General features: G+C 38.1%; 1 protein-coding gene across 1 annotated transcript; it reads right to left on the bottom strand.

Annotated features, from left to right (window-relative positions):
* Nucleotides 1–10061: 10061 nt before the first annotated feature.
* On the bottom strand, nt 10062–17843 carry LOC149513038 (uncharacterized). The gene is given in 3 exon segments (XM_089749314.1): nt 10062–14568; nt 14803–16202; nt 16320–17843. Coding segments are annotated over 3 exon segments (6333 nt in total). The 3' UTR covers nt 10062–11159.
* Between the last annotated feature and the right edge of the window lie 276 nt (nt 17844–18119).

Raw genomic sequence — 18119 nt, forward strand, 5'->3', positions numbered from 1 at the left:
AAATTCTTAGTTTTAGTACCAAAAATTCAAATCTGGACAGTATAAAATAAAACAAATTAAGAAGAAATGAATTCATTGCATTCTTCCTTAAATCCTACAAGGGAAGAATTCAGTGCATAGGTGTTTTTAGGAATGTTAAGACTCAAATTTCACTTTCTCCAAATAATAATAATAAAAAAAAGAAACTTTGTGATTCTAGAAAAACAAAATTATATTTTAGTACTACACTTTGACACTGAAAGCAGAAGGTTGGCAACCAACAGGGACAAGCACATGAGCTTTAACTGTAGATTCTCATACAAATGTATAGATACAAACTGTAAGAAGAAAAATGTGGACAAAGGAGAAAGACTTGAAGTTTGAATGTTTGATACTGTTTCTATTTGGAATTGAAACTTTATGATTGAGAGTTTGTCTTTTTACTTTTATTTTTTCGAGTTTTAAACTTATAATATATTTTGATTCTTTGCCTTTTGAAGATTGACAGATTGTTTTTTGGAGATTGTTTTAGATTTTTGTTTTTTTTTTTAATTAAGAATTGATGACACGAAATGGGGATAGCAGCAATAATTGATCGTTGTTTTCGTTATTCCTGTTATGCTGTTTTTCGACGGCTGTGACGTATCGTGCAGAACATTATAGCTTGTAATCTTTAAAAGGCTTGTCGTAGGAGGACAGATTTGCTTTGGGCAATTTCAAATAGTAGTCTGCCATTCCATAATTGAGTCTTGGGATAACAATATGTAGCATATGGCTGGTTGGTTTTAATGGCTATAAATTGGAAACCTTTGCAATTGCATATTTGCAGGTATAAGTTCTTACACCGCTCTATGAAGTAATTTGGGAACAAACCATAATCGTATTGATGGAGTTTCAGCAAACTAGCCTCAGATTCGTTACAAAAAATATCAAACACCGGTTCACAACCAAAGGACTAATCTGTGTGATTTTTTCATCTTATATCCTGGAATGCAAGAACATTGCTTCCATGAATAAGGGAAGGTTGAGCTGTTGAGGGAAGGCTCGCCATGAAACAACCATGTTTCTCCCCCTTCACTTAAGACTGTATGGCCTAATATTGCCATCAAAATCAAGCTTCAATCTTCTATGCATCTTTGAGCCATAATCGGTGGAACTAAAACTTGCCCATTCTGTTAGCGTTGTACGTGGACCTTCCAGCTTCCAGTCTCAAAAGCCAAGGAAATGACCAATAGAAAATTGAAACCTCAGCACCCTCCCATAAAAGACAAGGACGTTATCAGTGTCAAAAAAATAAATAACAGTAATACATTTATGAATTACATCAAATAAACAGCATCCACCTTGGCATTTACACATTCCATTGTCGGTAAAAACCCGAAACCCCGATTCCCATTTCTTGCACTTCTATGTCATGTGGCTTTTTTACTGGCCCAAAAATCAATATGCCAGTGTTATCAAGTGATTTAGCCTGTGGGCCTTGTAATGAGTTTGAACTGTGTGAGTAGAGTGGACCTACTGAAAAATGGAAGCTCCAATTCCCTTGAATGCTTCGGCGTATGTTGGGCTTGTTATTGATCCTGGCTTTTTTAAAGGGTCAAAAACTTTTGCTTTGGTCGTTTGTTTGAGGACGATTATATGTATTCCATTTGTGATTTTGTATCGTACTAGTCCTTTTTTATTATTATTTTTTTTCAACCTAGCTTTTTATCACTCTAATCATTTTCATTTGTTTTTTGGACTTAGAAACCCAATGTTGGGTTCTATGTTTCAGAGGCTAGAAGGAGAAAATTGTAACAAATTTGGGGATATTTTTCGTTTTGTATGTCGTTATCAATGATTTTGGCCTTGGATGTCAAAAAAAGTTTTGATTTGATTTAGAAAGCGATAAAAGAGAAAATTGGTATTATTTTTTTCATTTCATCCTAGACTATTTGAGTTGTTTTTAATAGATAAAAAAAAAAATAAAAGCTAGCTAAACTTAATTAGACATCAGTTCATCTCAAATTTCTTTAAAAACCTGCAAACAATTTTAGTAATCAAAGCTTCTATTTTTATCTTATGCAAGATATTTTCCAAGTGCAAGCAGTGGCAACACGCCATGGAAGATGCCCTTGCGCCTTGGCTGACATTATTGTTTCGTATAGACAATATAATAGCCCTTGTTTCCTCGTCTTTTCCTGGCGGTTGGTCCAAAGGCTTTTTGGCTTTATGTGATGCGTTTCATGTCCCTATAAGTTAACACACAAAAATTATTCCCATTAGATAAAGATGGAACGCAAATAGTCAATACGATCTTGTGACCATTAAATTTCACATGGATTGTAGAATTTCTCTGATCTTCAAAACATAAATAATATAACCTTTTTCCTGCCAAAAAAATCAACACGTATGTTATTCTTTTTGGTTAAATTATAAAGAATTCTTTGTTTCGGTCTGGTTATGCAAAGACTTCGGACGTCAAACAACATAAAGTTTTTCAATGGATGACGATGCAACGTGCCAGCAGGAGTTAAGCCAACCAGCTCCTGCCTTCTTAAGAGGGAGGATAATTGATCCCGAGAATTCTTTGGGTCTATCCAATAACCCACGGAAGGACCAGCTTGGTAGTGAAAAATCGAAATGGTTTACCTGTCAACCATGAAATTTAGCTCTATAAGCTCATTGCCTCGGCTGATGGAAAAAGTTAAATTTAGACATGAACGTACCGTAGGCTATGGTTTCCACAACTCCCTGTGCTGGTATTGAAATGATCAACTCCCCCTTTAACTTTTTTTTTTTAATGCTATACGCTACAAATAGAAGTAGAGGTCATCAGTCTAGTTGTCGCATTTACTGTCCTGACTTTTTATAATATAATAAAAGTCTTTTAATTCAGCTCTCAAATAAAGTCATATTTAATTAATTTTTTGGGAATAAGCTTACGATTGTATTTTCTGGTGGTTAATATCTATTTCTATATAAATAAACAATTTATTTAAGAGAAAACGAAAAGAAAAAGTTAGCTGTCCTCATGATAAGGGTGTAGAGGACTGGAAATTGAGCCCATAAAAGCCAAAACAAAGGAAAATTAAAACCTCCTCATTTTCTGAAGCCTGTAAGCTATTAAGTTTGCTTCATTAGTGTTTTGTCTTGACCCAACGATCAGCTACACTGGGAGAAAGAGATTCCTTCCCCAACATTTTTACTTGGATCAAGCGAGGAACCATCATGAAAAAAGTAAAAACGATATATTCAGGCTGTACATATAAAGGGGAAATTAGAGAAATAAAGACCACAATAGTAATAAATTCCAGCATTTAACGAAAGAACTTAACACATGCAGAATATGAATAAAACACAAATCAAAACGCTGAAAAGAGGTTTAGCGAGCTTCAATTATTCTTGGATTACTGCTAATGGAGCTAAACTAATTAATGCATGGATGCAAACAAAGTGCTGCTAGTTTTCATTTTAATGGTGATGATCAGGAAGCCTCTCAACGACTTGACTCATGGTGGGCCTTACATTCCTGTCTTCCTGTATGCAATCAACAGCCACTGCAACCAGAATTTCCATCTTTTGCTTATCATAATTCCCTTCCAACATGGGGTCTACTATTTCTGCAATCTTGATTCAATTGAATTTGATCCTTTATTCTTTTCCTTGACCCTATTTGTTGACATGTTAGAGGCAAAAATAGATGATATTTTTTGCGTTTGCACTCCGATGCATAAATTAATAAGAATCAAATCAAAAAGAAAGTGAGAAAATAAGAAAGAGAAAAAAATATGGATTAGATGAACATACTTTTATGGTGCCTGAGTCTTTATATTTATAGATAAGTTGAGAGAGACAAAAAAGGGACAATTAGGACAGAGTCAAACTGAGATAGCACCGATCATATCAAATCGACCTGACATATCAGGTCAATGTAAATGATCAAGATACCTCTGGTTATTTGTTGAAAGCTTTGAGAGGAAAAATTATTACTATGCCATTTTGACCATTATATACCCTAACACCCTGTCCTGCCATCAAGCAGTTTGAGTATCAAATCGCCAAATTTATTACCGAAGTCTCTAATGTAGGGCAAGTTGGTTGCATGGTTCGTTAAAGGCCAATGTTGCAGAGGGAGGTTGGTTTTGGATGATGACTAGCTTTGACCCACAGTCCGAACTGGCAGTTATTCGATTTCACGCATGTGTTCAGGATTGAGTGGATAACATATTTAAAAGCTACCAAGGTGATAATTGTATAGGGTGGTTCGAGGTTATTGCTAGAGTTTGTTTGGCCGTTGTGAAACTTGTATTTTTTTTTTCAAAATTTGGACTTAAGTCTCTATTTTGGACCCTAAAAGTGGATCGGGCTCTCAGTTTACCTCTAACAGTTATTTGGTTTAGTCAGTCTAATCTGGGGTTTGTTTGATTAGGCCAGTCTAACAATATTAAATAATTAGAGAGGTGGCTTGGTGGGAAGGTTTAAAGTAGAAAGATGAAAAGACATCTACCTGCTCATTTTTCAACAGTGGTGAAGATCGTGTCGTTCATCTGGTCTACAATGTGTCTATATATACGAGCTAGTAGGGCTTCAGCTTTTCACCTTTTACTTTCTTCGCTCTTAATCTGATTTAAAATTTTCAATCTCAATAGCTTTCCAACCTTTTAAGTTTTTTCTACACTTTCTAACCACGTCTTCTAGTATGAGTTCTTAAGGGGCTGAGAGTTATAAGGTAGAGCTAAGGGAAGGTCAGCAAGAGTAGGATAACGACTTGATCCTTCTATCATTAGGAGCTGTAACTATGAAAGGATGGCTTATTGGTTCAACCTAATATCCGAAAAAAAGTAATGGCACAATAAGAATAATGCTCAGGTAAAAGGCGAACGAGTTTTAAACATTGAAGAGCTGTGTACTCAAATCGACTTCAAACTTTAAAATCCACCTGCTTTCCCTATCTCTCAAGTCGATTCATATTTTATGGTCGACCTTTCTTCCTCTTCGATTGTTTTGCCTTTTGGGGTTCAATCTTTTCCATCTCTTGCCACTTATACTTTCCCCCCTCAACTAGTTTTTCTTAATATTTCACCTTCTCCTAAGGGGTCTTCACCTTGTCTTTCTTTTTTAAAAGTCAAGCTATTTTCATCCACTGCTCTTATTCAGGATCCACTTCCCACGTAAGAGTCAGATGCAATAAGGGTTTTGAGGGGGAAAGGGAAAAAAGGAGCACCCCGACCAAAAAAAGTGACGGTAAGGGGAAATGTCTTACTAAAAAGGATGAATTCATCAAAGTCCCTGTATATACTCCGTGTGACCTCAACTGATCCCCAAAAATATGATGAGTGAGCTAAATATCAAAACAAATCTTAAAAACTATCCCAACATATGCTTGGCTCATTATGTTCAAGCTTTGGGTCTCGTTTTTCTTTTTCTCAAGGAGGGGTACAGTATAATAATGCCAAACTTTTTAGATCGAGTCACTGATAGGCTAGAGCCATATCAACTCTATGTATATTGGGATTCGTTCATGATCGGTTTAAGGTTTTTACTCCATCCTTTATTTATTTTTAATTTTTACAATTTAACTATCACTCAGCTTACCTCAAATTATATTCGATACATAGTTTTTTTTTATTATTTTGCTCACTTCAAATTATATTCGATACATAGTTTCTTTTATTATTCTTTGCCAACATTTAAATATTTTTCTTTCTTTCCCTCAATTCGAGGGGTTTTTCTCTCTTAAAAAGCATCTTAGTGATAATAGATGATTTTATATTACAGCTCAACCAAATAAAAAGATTCTTGTTGATTGTCCAAGCTCAATAAAAAATTAGAAACTGCTCTTCCTATGCTTTGAGAAATAAAAGGACAATAAAAATGATAAGCCCAAAGTTAAGGCTCAGGAAATAAGTACATTCAATTCTTTTATAGATGCATCAGTGGTCCTCTCTATCTTTGATCTGTTAAATCAGGATAAAAGTTTAGATTTTACACATAGGGAAAACTCGTTATTGACGCTCACAGGCTAACCTCCCCGATAGTAATAAATAAGATAAAGTATTAGGATAAGCTTAAGGTAACCTCGTTAGATTTTATTTTGAGTTTAACTGTTAGCTTGATTTTATAGATATGATTGAAGCAAGGGAAGAGTTTCACATCATCTTATTTCAACATGCCCCAAGGCCTAAGAGGGGAAAAAATCCATCTCGAGGCCCCGTCGCATAAGGAAAACAAAGTAATTAGCACAACTATACCCCTTCACTCCTCCAAGTCAAAAATCAAAGGCTAGGGCAAGTTGAAACTTGTCCTTCATGTCAACACCGATGCCATCCCTTCCAGCTAAAAGACTACGAATGGAGGTGTTATCCCCTCTTCCTGAGAATCCAAAGGCCAGGGTGCTGAGAACTAGCTCAAAAAAAATATTTATGGGGTTAGAGTTTGCTTTGATGGATGACCCCATCTCCAACTCCAACATTGCCAGAAAGTTTTACAAAGTCGTGGTTCCTCCTCTTAGTGAGCATCTCCTAACCTCAACTTAATTTTTTTTACTATTTTTGTTTTTTTTTTAAGTTTTGTACAATATAAAAGAAGTTCTCACCTCAGCCTGTGAAGAATAGCATCCAAACTTTCCATCACTTATTTTACAATGAGGCACAAGCTGAAGGCTGAAAGAGATATAATTACCTTTGTTAAAAAATATAAGAAGAGCTCGAAAGCATTGGACAATGTCAGATCGAGCCTCACTGCATCTTACAAAAAAAAGATAGAGCTAAAGAAAAAAATAGATGATCTGACAATGAAGCTAGAGGTCATCTCAATGGATAAACCTCAATCGAATCGATAAAAAAATAGGTCAAGCTAAAACTAAATGATGCTCAGGGTAAAATTACAATATTGAGGTTCAAGCTGAAAGCTCGAGATAAAAATGAGGAAGAGCTAGAGATAAAGGTAGTGAAAAAGTATAAAGCCTTTGATTAGTATCTATGGGTAAAGGTGAAATTCTCTAAAAAAAACATTTTTTGTGCCTTCCACCTAGCTAAGGAAGAGGTATAATTTAAAATTTTCTCTTTAAACCTCGACCTCTCTGATATTGATATCAACAATATCAAATCAAAGCTTATTATGAATTAGCTTGATAAAGATAAAGAAGACGATAAGAAAGATAATGATGAAGATGAGACACTAGAGAAAGAGCTAGAGGCTGTCATAGGTAAGAAGAGGAAGACATTGAGGTCATTGAAGCTGAGGTCAGTCCTTCCACTGCTGCTGCTGATGAATGAATTTGATGATTTTTGTTTTTGCTTTTTATTTTATAAATTTTTTGTCTTCAAGGTTGTCGTAACGTCTAGATCCGGGGATCTATCGCTAGACATTGATTTTCAGGGAGTCGCCACCAATCTTTTTTTATCTAGGTGCGATTGGCCACCTAAGGAATCTGTCCTTTTAGGGAACACCTAAGCTTAAGGGTCCCTAAAAGAATAGGTTCGGGTCTGCTTAACCAGAACAGAGTTCGGGAGTTCGGTTACGTGTGAGGAAGGTTATAGCACCCTCACAACGCCCATCAAAAGATGGTACCAGCTTAAATTTGTATTATCCAAAAGCCTTAAAATTTTACCAAGTAATTAGTTGTTGGAAATGATTCTCAATTGACTCTAATACTTTTAGCAGAAAATTGAGAAAATTCCCTCACCTCAGGAGTATGCAAGAAAAACTACTGTTTCACTTGCAGGGGCTCCGTCGTCGGTTTTATTAAAGAAAAATCAAAATCATCCAATTAATTATTGGAAATTATTCTCAATTAACTCTAATACTTTTAGCAGAAAATTGAGAAAATTCCCTCACCTCAAGAGTATACAAGAAAAACTACTGTTTCACTTGCAGAGGCTCCGTCGTCGGATTAATTAAAGAAAAAAATCAAAATCAGCCAAGTAATTAATTATCGAAAATTATTCTCAATTGACTCTAATACTTTTAGCAGAAAATTGAGAAAATTCCCTCACCTCAGGAGTATGCAAGAAAAACTACTGTTTTTACTTGTAGAGGCTCCGTCGTCGGATTAATTAAAAAAAAAAGAAAAAAAAATCAAGATCAAAATCAAAGTCAAATAAAAAAAAATTCAAAAAAAAAAAAAAAAAACCTGGAGCGGCTCGGCTATCGGCTCGGCTCGGCTCGGCTCAAGGAAGAAAAAAAACGGCTCGGAGGAGCGGCTTGGAAGCTCGGCTCGGCTCGGCTTGGCTCGGAGGGAGGCTGGCACGCGCGGGTCAGAAGCGGGTCGACGCTCGGGTCGGGTCGGGTCACGGCAAAACGCGCGGATCCTCTGGTTACTTAAGGCCAAAACGACGTCATTTTTGGAGGGTATTTAAGGCACTCTCCTCTGTTTTTCGGCAGAACGCTCCTCCCCTCTCTCTCTCTTCCTTCCCTTTTCTCTCCCTTCTCTCTAGAAAACCGAAGAACACCGGTGCCGGATTCTGGAAATGTCGCCGGAATCTGGAATTTTTGCCGGAATATGGCCGGAATCTTCGCCGGTTTCTGGGAATCTCGCCGGAAACTGGGTTGGTCACCGGAATCTTCAAGTTTCGCCGGAATTTGTGCCGGAAAATTCAAATGTCGCCGGAATTGTCGTCGGAATCTGGAAATTTCCCAGAAATTTCCAGAAAAAATTTTCGCAAAAAAAATTTCTAAAAAATTTTTTCAGATCCCTACAGCTATCCTAACACTTCTCGACCTTCTTTAGCCTTCGAAAACTCTTTTAAACACTTTTTTTCTCTCAAATTCAGTAGCTTTGCTCACTGTTTTTTTTCTGTCCTCTTGAACTGTTCCAGGAGGTGCTTTATATAGGGATTGATCAGGAGTTTCTGATCAATCCCAACTCCTCCTTGGACGGGGATTCAGTCTTTGAATCCAATTGGACTCTTTAGATTGAATCCCCACTCCCAGTAGGATTCTTCAGCTTCAATCTCAACCTTCCAAAAAAAATCAAATAAATATAAAAAAAATAATAGATAATTAGAACAGATAAATAAAAAGATATTATAAAAAAAAAAAAAATATCTGATAATCAGAAAAAAATCAGAACAGATAATTTAAAAAATAATAATAATAAAATAAGATAAACCCAAAAATATCTTACAAAAATAATAATAATAATAATAATAATAATAAATATATAACTATATAAATAATATACATATAAATCTAATCTAAATAAATAAATACAGATATACATATATTAATAATAATAAATATAAAAATACAAAAGAAAAGAAAAAAAAAAAAAGGAAAAAAAAATAATAATAATAATACATGATTGAATTGGGCCTTACCCATTTGGGCCAGGCCCAAATGATCTGGGTCAGGCCCAATTGATCCGGGTCAGGCCCAATTGATCCGGGCCCGGACCTGATTGGGTGTCTACAGCTGCCCCTCTTTGCACATTTTCTGTGAAACAGAAATTGCGCAAAGACGTAGACACCCAATCAAGACTCAACTCAACATTTTTATTTTTGATTTTTTTTTTATTTTTGTTTTTATTTTTTTTATTGATTTTTTTTTTTGTTTTTTTTTTTTTGTTTTTTTTTTTTTTGTTTTTTTTTTGCCGAAGCTCCTCTAAACAGAGACTCAACGACTTTTGAAAGTAAATTGCTCCTCTAAACAGAGGCAACGGACTTTGGAAAGTAAATTGCTCCTCTAAACAGAGGCAACACGACTTTGGAAAAATAAATTGCTCCTCTAAACAGAGGCAACGGAACTTTGAAAAATAAATTGCTCCTCTAAACAGAGGCACCACGACTTTTGAAAAGTAAATTGCTCCTCTAAACAGAGGCAACGGAACTTTGAAAAATAAATTGCTCCTCTAAACAGAGGCACCACGACTTTTGAAAAGTAAATTGCTCCTCTAAACAGAGGCAACGGAACTTTGAAAAATAAATTGCTCCTCTAAACAGAGGCAACGAACTTTGAAAAGTAAATTGCTCCTCTAAACAGAGGCACCACGACTTTGGAAAGTAAATTGCTCCTCTAAACAGAGGCAACGAACTTTGAAAAGTAAATTGCTCCTCTAAACAGAGGCACCACGACTTTGGAAAATAAATACTCCTAGACAATCATGTCCGAAGGAGTTGAAAGTTGTGTTTGAAGGGATTTCAGGAGATTATGCCCAAAGGTCTTATAAATCAACCCTGATACCAAGAGACATCCTATTTCGAGGATTAGGAACTTACCTGACAAGCTTTCTCTTTTTCAGTTTTGCAAAATATCTTCATATTTGTCTTCTCCATGTGGGATGTTGGAACACCCCTGCTTCTGAATTTGTACACTATATTCTCTTGAAAGTAGTGTATGCTGTGCAAATGCATATGAATTTCAATGCATGCTATGCAAATGTTGACCAATTAATTCATGTTCAATGTATGGTACTCAAGTTTCTCTAACTCTTTTTTCTTGGGTGTCAAGCCCTTTGATTCCTCAAGGATCCAATTGCACTGCTCTTCTAAGATCGAACCAGTGTAGCTCTCAATTGTCTCTTCCATTCACATTCTTCTTGTAAGAAATCTCTTCCTAGATTCAATGTCCTAATCAGGAGCTGAACGTCTTGATTCTGCCTTTTTACTTTAGACTTATTCAATGTAATGTAAAAATCTTTCCTGTTGTTATTCATTCATCAATCGTTATTTCAAATTCAAAAAGTAAGAATGCATTTGCACATTTCTTCGATGGTGGGGTATTAAAAGAATCTGAATGTTGAGAAACAGTCATAAGAAAAAGACACAAAGAATGGAATAGAATGTCTCTTATTAGCAAAATGTTGGCAAACTTTGGTCAAGAAAGAAGTACAAGGATAGGTATGGGGACAAAGCCCAAAATGAACAATCAGATAATCATGATAACACATCTCAAAGTCTTTTCTGAAAACTCAACCCTCTGATGTATTTAACAACTTGGAACTCTTCCGAACTTGTTGGCCCCCATATCAGCAGACTTTTAAATTCGATGCTGTATCCTCCTTATCTAAGCTGCCTTTTCAGGTTTTTAACTTAGACAAACCCCCTATGACTCAAACCGCCCTTTTTGGGTTTTCGCCTTGAGTCCTCCTTTTTCATTCACTTTTTCTTTTTTCCATTTTTTCATTTTTTCATTTTTTCATTTTTTCCATTTTTTTCATTTTTTTTTATTTTTTTATTTTTTTTGTTTTTTTTTTTTTTTCAAGCATAGTATTTCTTCACAGCATCAGAATTTACAGGATGGGGTAAATCATTTCCATCCATCTCAATCAGTATCAATGCTCCACCCGAAAAAGCCCGTTTCACCACATACGGCCCTTCCCAATTCGGAGTCCATTTTCCTCTACTATCGTGCTGGATTGGGAGAATTCTTTTCAAAACCAACTCTCCTTCTCGAAAGCAACGAGGCCGAGTCTTCTTATCATGAGCCCTCATCATTCTTCTTTGGTATAATTGACCATGGCACAGTGCAGTCAATCTCTTTTCTTCTATGAAATTTAACTGCTCATAACGTTCTCGAATCCATTCAGCCTCTTCCAACTCAACTTCTTTTAAGACTCTCAAAGAGGGGATCTCTACTTCCACTGGTAGTACAGCTTCCATCCCATAAACCAAAGAAAATGGGGTTGCCCCAGTAGAGGTGCGAACTGACGTTCGATATGCAAGCAAGGCAAATGGCAACTTCTCATGCCAATCTTTGTAAGTCTCGGTCATCTTCTCCAGAATCCTCTTTATGTTCTTATTGGCTGCCTCAACTGCTCCATTCATTTTCGGACGATAAGGTGCCGAGTTATGATGCTTGATCTTGTATTGAGCACATATTTCTTGCATCATCTTACTATTTAGATTCTTGGCATTGTCTGAAATAATTCTCTCCGGAAGTCCATATCTACAAATGATCTCTTTCTTTATGAACTTGCAAACCACGGAGCGTGTCACATTTGCATATGATGCTGCTTCCACCCACTTTGTGAAGTAATCTATCATCACAAAAATGAATCTGTGCCGGTTAGAAGCTTTTGGAGTGATTGGACCAATGACATCCATGCCCCACATTGAAAATGGCCATGATGGTGCCATAACATGTAAAGCAGATGGTGGAGCAAGGATCTTATCAGCATATATCTGGCATTTATGACATTTACGAGCATAGTCGATGCAATCATTCTCCATCGTCAACCAGTAATATCCCGCTCTCATGATCTGTCTTGCCATCATATGTCCACTAGCATGTGCCCCACATATTCCCTCATGCACCTCTTTAATGATTTTCTTCGCTTCAGTCTCATCTACACACCTCAATAATACTTTATCTTTACTTCTTTTGTACAGGACATCCCCATCCAGGAAAAAGCTCATAGCCAATCTTCGGATGACCCTTTTATCATTTTCTGTTGCATGAACTGGATACTGCTGATCCTTGACATACTGTAAGATGTCATAATACCAGGGTTTTCCATCTCTTTCCCCCTCTACATTAGAACAATACGCTGGTATATCCTTAACATCTAACTTGATGGGCTGAATGTCCGTATTATGATTAATTCGAATCATCGCGGCCAGAGTAGCCAATGCATCAGCAATCACATTCTCTTCCCGGGGTAAGTGATCGAACTGGACATCTTCAAATTGTTTTGTCAGCTCTAGAATATACTTATGATACGGAACGAGTTTTGAATCTCTCGTCTCTCATTCTCCTTTCAACTGGTATATGACTAGAGCTGAGTCTCCAAATACTTTCAGTACTTTCACTCTTCTTTCTATAGCAGCTTGCAGGCCCATGACACATGCCTCATACTCAGCGATGTTATTTGTGCAATTAAAATTTAACCTCGCTGTTACAGGATAGTATTGTTCTTCTGGAGAAATCAAAATTGCCCCAATTCCATGCCCCAAGGCGTTAGCAGCTCCATCAAAGTACATTCTCCAACATCTTTCCATATGCTCCCTTTCCTCCAGTCGGGAAATAGTCATTAAGTCTTCGTCAGGGAATTCCAGCTTCATCGGCTCATACTCTTCAGTAGCACGATCTGCAAGAAATTCTGCTATAGCGCCTCCTTTTATTGCTTTTTGGCTCACATATATAATGTCATATTCTGAGAGCATTACTTGCCATCTAGCGATTCTTCCTGACAAAGAAGGCTTCTCGAAGATATACTTAATTGGATCCAATTTTGCTATGAGCCACGTAGTGTGATAAAGCATATACTGTCTGAGTCTTTTGGCAGTCCACGCTAATGCACAACACATTTTCTCCAATGAAGAATACTTGGATTCATATTCAGTGAACTTTTTACTCAGATAGTAAATAGCTCTCTCCTTTCGGCTAGCTTCATCTTGCTGCCCCAGCACACATCCCATTGAATTTTCATTTACAGTTAGGTACAGAATTAAAGGTCTTCCTGGAACAGGTGGCACCAATATTGGAGGGTTCGATAAATACTGCTTAATTTTATCAAACGCCTCTTGACATTCTTCGTTCCATTTCCCAGGATTATTCTTACGGAGAAGCTTAAATATGGGATCACATTTGTAAGTAAGCTGAGAGATAAATCGAGAGATGTAGTTCAATCTCCCCAGAAAACCTCGAACTTCTCTTGGTGTGCTGGGGGGTGACAAATTCTGGATGGCCCGTATCTTATCGGGATCGACTTCGATTCCTCTTTCACTGACCACAAAGCCTAGCAACTTTCCTGACCTTACCCCAAAGGTGCACTTGGCTGGGTTTAATTTGAGCTGAAATTTCCTTAACCTCTCAAATAACTTTCTGAGGCTAGTAACATGATCTTCACCCTCACAAGACTTTGCAATCATATCATCTACATACACCTCTATCTCTTTATGCATCATGTCATGGAAGAGTGTTACCATGGCCCTTTGATATGTTGCCCCAGCATTCTTTAACCCAAAAGGCATGACTTTGTAGCAGAAAGTTCCCCACATGGTCACAAAAGTAGTCTTTTCCATATCATCTGCAGCCATTTTTATCTGATTGTACCCCGAGAAACCATCCATAAAAGAGAAAATCGAATGCTTAGCTGTGTTATCTACCAGCGTGTCGATATGAGGCAAAGGAAAGTTATCCTTTGGGCTAGCCTTATTCAAATCCCGATAGTCTACACACATTCGTACTTTTCCATCTTTCTTAGGAACTGGGACTATATTGGCTACCCATTCTGGATACTTGGCCACTTGTAGAAAACCTGCATCGAATTGTTTCTTCACCTCCTCTTTAATCTTTAGCAGCATTTCGGGCTTCATCCGTCTCAGTTTTTGCTGAACTGGCTTACATTCTGGCTTTAGGGGCAATCTGTGCTCCACTATCCCTGTGCTCAGTCCTGGCATATCCTGGTAAGACCAAGCGAATATATCTACAAATTCACAAAGTAGATCTGCCAACCGTTGCCTATCTTCAGATGTAAGTGAAGTACCCATTCTGACCTCTTTTTTATTCTCTTCATCTCCTAGATTCACTAAGTCCACTACCTCCTGATGAGGCTCAATTGGCTTATTCTCTTGTTCAATCATCCTCATTAGGTCCGGAGGCATAACATATTCTTCAGAATTCTCTTCATTATCAAGTTCATCAGTATTGATTGAATTCTCAAAGCTAACCCCTTGATTGTTATCATGATTATCTTCATGTTCATTTAAAGACCTGCAATTGAATGAAATGGGGATATGTTGGCAAGATGTGCTTGGAGAGATGAAAAAAAATGAAGACACAAGAAGAAATGAATGAAAATGCATCCTTCCTATTTTTTATTAAAAATAATAAATGATGAATGGCCCAAACAAAAAAAGATCACCCCATAGCCTTGGGCCAAAGCTATTGAGATGTCACAATTACATTTTATCAAAATCAAAAGTTAGAGGCATTTCAATGGCACTCCAATTGTTCAGCTCATAGTCTTGTGGACAAAGGCGAACCCATTCTTCTTTGTTGAACTCCACTTCATCTTCAACAGCATTAATGGCTAACTGGGCAAAGTCCTCTTCCACACTTTTCTTTGCACCTGGGTTCATAAATCCTCCAGGTCTGAAGGTTTCGTACAAGTGTGGGATAAACATCAGTCTTGCTGTCTTTCTTGATGGCCTTCTTTTGACTTCCCACTCTGCCATCTCATATCCTAAGCCTGCCCTGTCGCTATTGTCTGCTATTGTCGGAGGTTCTTTAATTCCCTGCAAATTTTTGCCTAGCCCAAGTCCTGGACACCAGCCTTTGTTGATGACTTGGCTCACCACTATCTTTGAAAAAGGCTGACTTTGAAAACCTTCACCTACAGTATTGACCAGCTCAAAAGATCGATAGGAGCATTCCAAAGCTTCTTCAGCAGCCTCTACATATGGAGTGTTCAGTGGTTGGGTCACTAGCATGTCTTCCTCCCCAACTACCACTACTAATTGACCTTCCACATTGAATTTGATCTTCTGATGCAAAGTAGAGGGCACAGCTCCTGCCATGTGAATCCATGGCCTTCCTAACAGACAGCTGTAGGATGGAGAGATATCCATCACTTGAAATTTTATATTGAAGGTGCACGGCCCAATTTGTAAGGGCATCTCAATATCCTCCAGGACTTCTTTTCTGGTTCCATCAAAGGCTCTCACAATCATCTGACTGTCCTTCATATGAGAGTAATCAATGGGTAACCTTGCCAAAGTTGACATAGGCATGACATTGATGGTAGAACCATTATCGATAAGGACTTTGGCTATGATATGACTCTTGCACTTGACTGTGATATGCAGAACCTTGGCATTTCTTTTTCCCTCCGAAGGAATCTCATTATCGCTGAATGAAATGTGATTTGGCATGACTAAATTTCCAGCCAGGTGGTTCACATATTCAACAGACACGTTATGTGCTACGTATGCCTGATTCAACACTTTCAACAGGGCATTTCGGTGTGGCTCTGAGTTCAGCAATAGTGATAATAATGAGATTCGAGCTGGCATTTTATTCAACTGTTCCACAACTGAATATTCACTATGTTTTACCAGCTTCAGGAATTCACAAACCTCCCTTTCTGATACTGGCTTTGGCTGATCTTCTTCAGGCTCTATCTCTGGATTATTTCGTCTTTCTCCTTCTTTAGCCTTCTCTCTTCTAGCCTTCTCTAGCATTTCTGGGGTGTAACATCTCCCACTTCGAGTAATGCCTCCTACACCAGTAATGTTAGAAGCATCGGCTTTGGAGACCTCTTCTTTTTGCCCCTGCACTACAGCGTCACATCCATATCTCTAGGGTACAGCTTTATCATCTTTGTATGGGAAAGGAGTTGGAACTTTAAAAGTTACCGGCCTAGGGAGGAGCTTGTCTATGACTGATTTTGGTTTGTTTCCACACCGAATTGTCACTGGTTTGGGAAACAGCTTTTCAGGCCTATCATTCATGCACACTTCAGCATTCTTCAAGCTTTCTTTTTCTTCGTAGACCTCTATCTGATGTGAATTCAGGAGTTTTTGCACCTCTCGGTGAAATTGTTTACAGATCTCAATGGAGTGGCCTCTTGCCCCACTATGATACTTACAACTAGTACCAGCTATATATACTCCATGATAGCTGTGTGGACTTACCAGTTGCATCATGTCTGCCTTTCGTAAGACATCAAACAACTGATCGAGAGGTGTCTTAATATCTACCACTTCTTTCTTCACATGGCGCTCATGCTCTTCACCTATAGCATTCACATTATGATTTGGCAAAGGATTGCCACTAACATTTGGTGCAGTCATCCCTCCAGTATCAAAGCAAATCATCCCATCCTTAATCAATCGTTGCACTTTATATTTCAGGGTAGTGCAATTTTCGGTGGAGTGACCAGCAATCCCATAATGGTAGTCACAGTGGGCAGTGGGATCATACCACTTAGGGCAAGGTGGCTTGAGGGGTTCCAATTTACTTGGAGCAATCAAATGATTGTTGTAGAGCTCCTTGTATAATTCCGTATAGGTCATGGGAATAGGGTCAAAAATAGGTCTTTCGCGAGTGGTTCGTTGCTCCCGCGAGCCACCAGCAGGGTTAGTTGGGCGAATTTGTGGTTTTGGGGTGGGTTGAATGTTAGAACTGTACATGGTGTTTTGGGGTCTATGAGAGGTTTGATAGGTTTGGGGGTATGATGGTTGGTATGGGTGAAAAGAAGTGTTATTTACAGTGGGGTGATAGGGCAGATATTCTGGTGGGGGGTAGGGCGAATAACCCCTAAGTTGCTGTCTATCAAAGCTCACAGCCTGAGCTTCAGTTTCTTTTTTCTTTGGGATTCTTTTGCTAGATGCTTCATTCCCTTCTAGCTTGCCATTCTTGATGGCACTTTCAATGATTTCTCCTGAAATTACCATATCGGCAAAATTCTTTGTTGCATTCCCTATCATCTTTTCATAATAGGGAGGTTTTAAAGTGCTAACAAATAGCACTGTAGTTTCTTTCTCGGTCAGAAGAGGCTGTACCTGAGAAGCAATATCTCTCCACCTCTGGGCATACTCTTTAAAAGATTCGTTTGTCTTTTTCTCCAGATTCTGTAAAGACAAACGATCTGGAGCCAAATCGATGATATGTCGGTATTGACTGATAAAGTCATGCGCCATATCGCTCCAAGAGCGAATGCGAGTCCTGTCCAGTTGAACATACCATCTGGCCGCAGAACCAGTAAGACTGTCTTGAAAAACATGCATCAAGAGTTTCTCATCCTGTGCATGAGCTGCCATCTTCCTGCAATACATGGTGATATGGGTTTTGGGGCACTTTGTACCATCATATTTTTCAAATTTTGGTACCTTGAACTTATGGAGGATAACCACATCAGGAACTAGGCAGAGCCCCGCAGCATCAACTGACCCATAGAAGCTAAATCCTTCCACGGCCCTTAGCCTTTGCTCTAGCATGCTAATCTTAGAACTCTCCTCAGCTTCCACTCTCATCTTTTCTTTCTCCTTCTCTTTTAAATCATCTAAATCAGGAATTGGTTCTACTGCCTTTTCAGTGAAGACAGGATTTATATAACTGTTATACTGCCCTGGGTTGAAAGTTGATGGCATTCCAGGATATGTTGGATATGCGAAATGTTGTGGTGGGACCTCTTGGGCAGACGGAGCCTGAGGCGGGCCAAAACCTGGAGGGTACAAAGGGTCAGCCACTTCTTGCTGGCTTGTACTTCCTTC

Source organism: Durio zibethinus, chromosome 20 (assembly GCF_047325235.1).
Source record: "Durio zibethinus cultivar Kanyao isolate XHJ-2024 chromosome 20, ASM4732523v1, whole genome shotgun sequence".
Taxonomy (NCBI): Eukaryota; Viridiplantae; Streptophyta; class Magnoliopsida; order Malvales; family Malvaceae; genus Durio; species Durio zibethinus.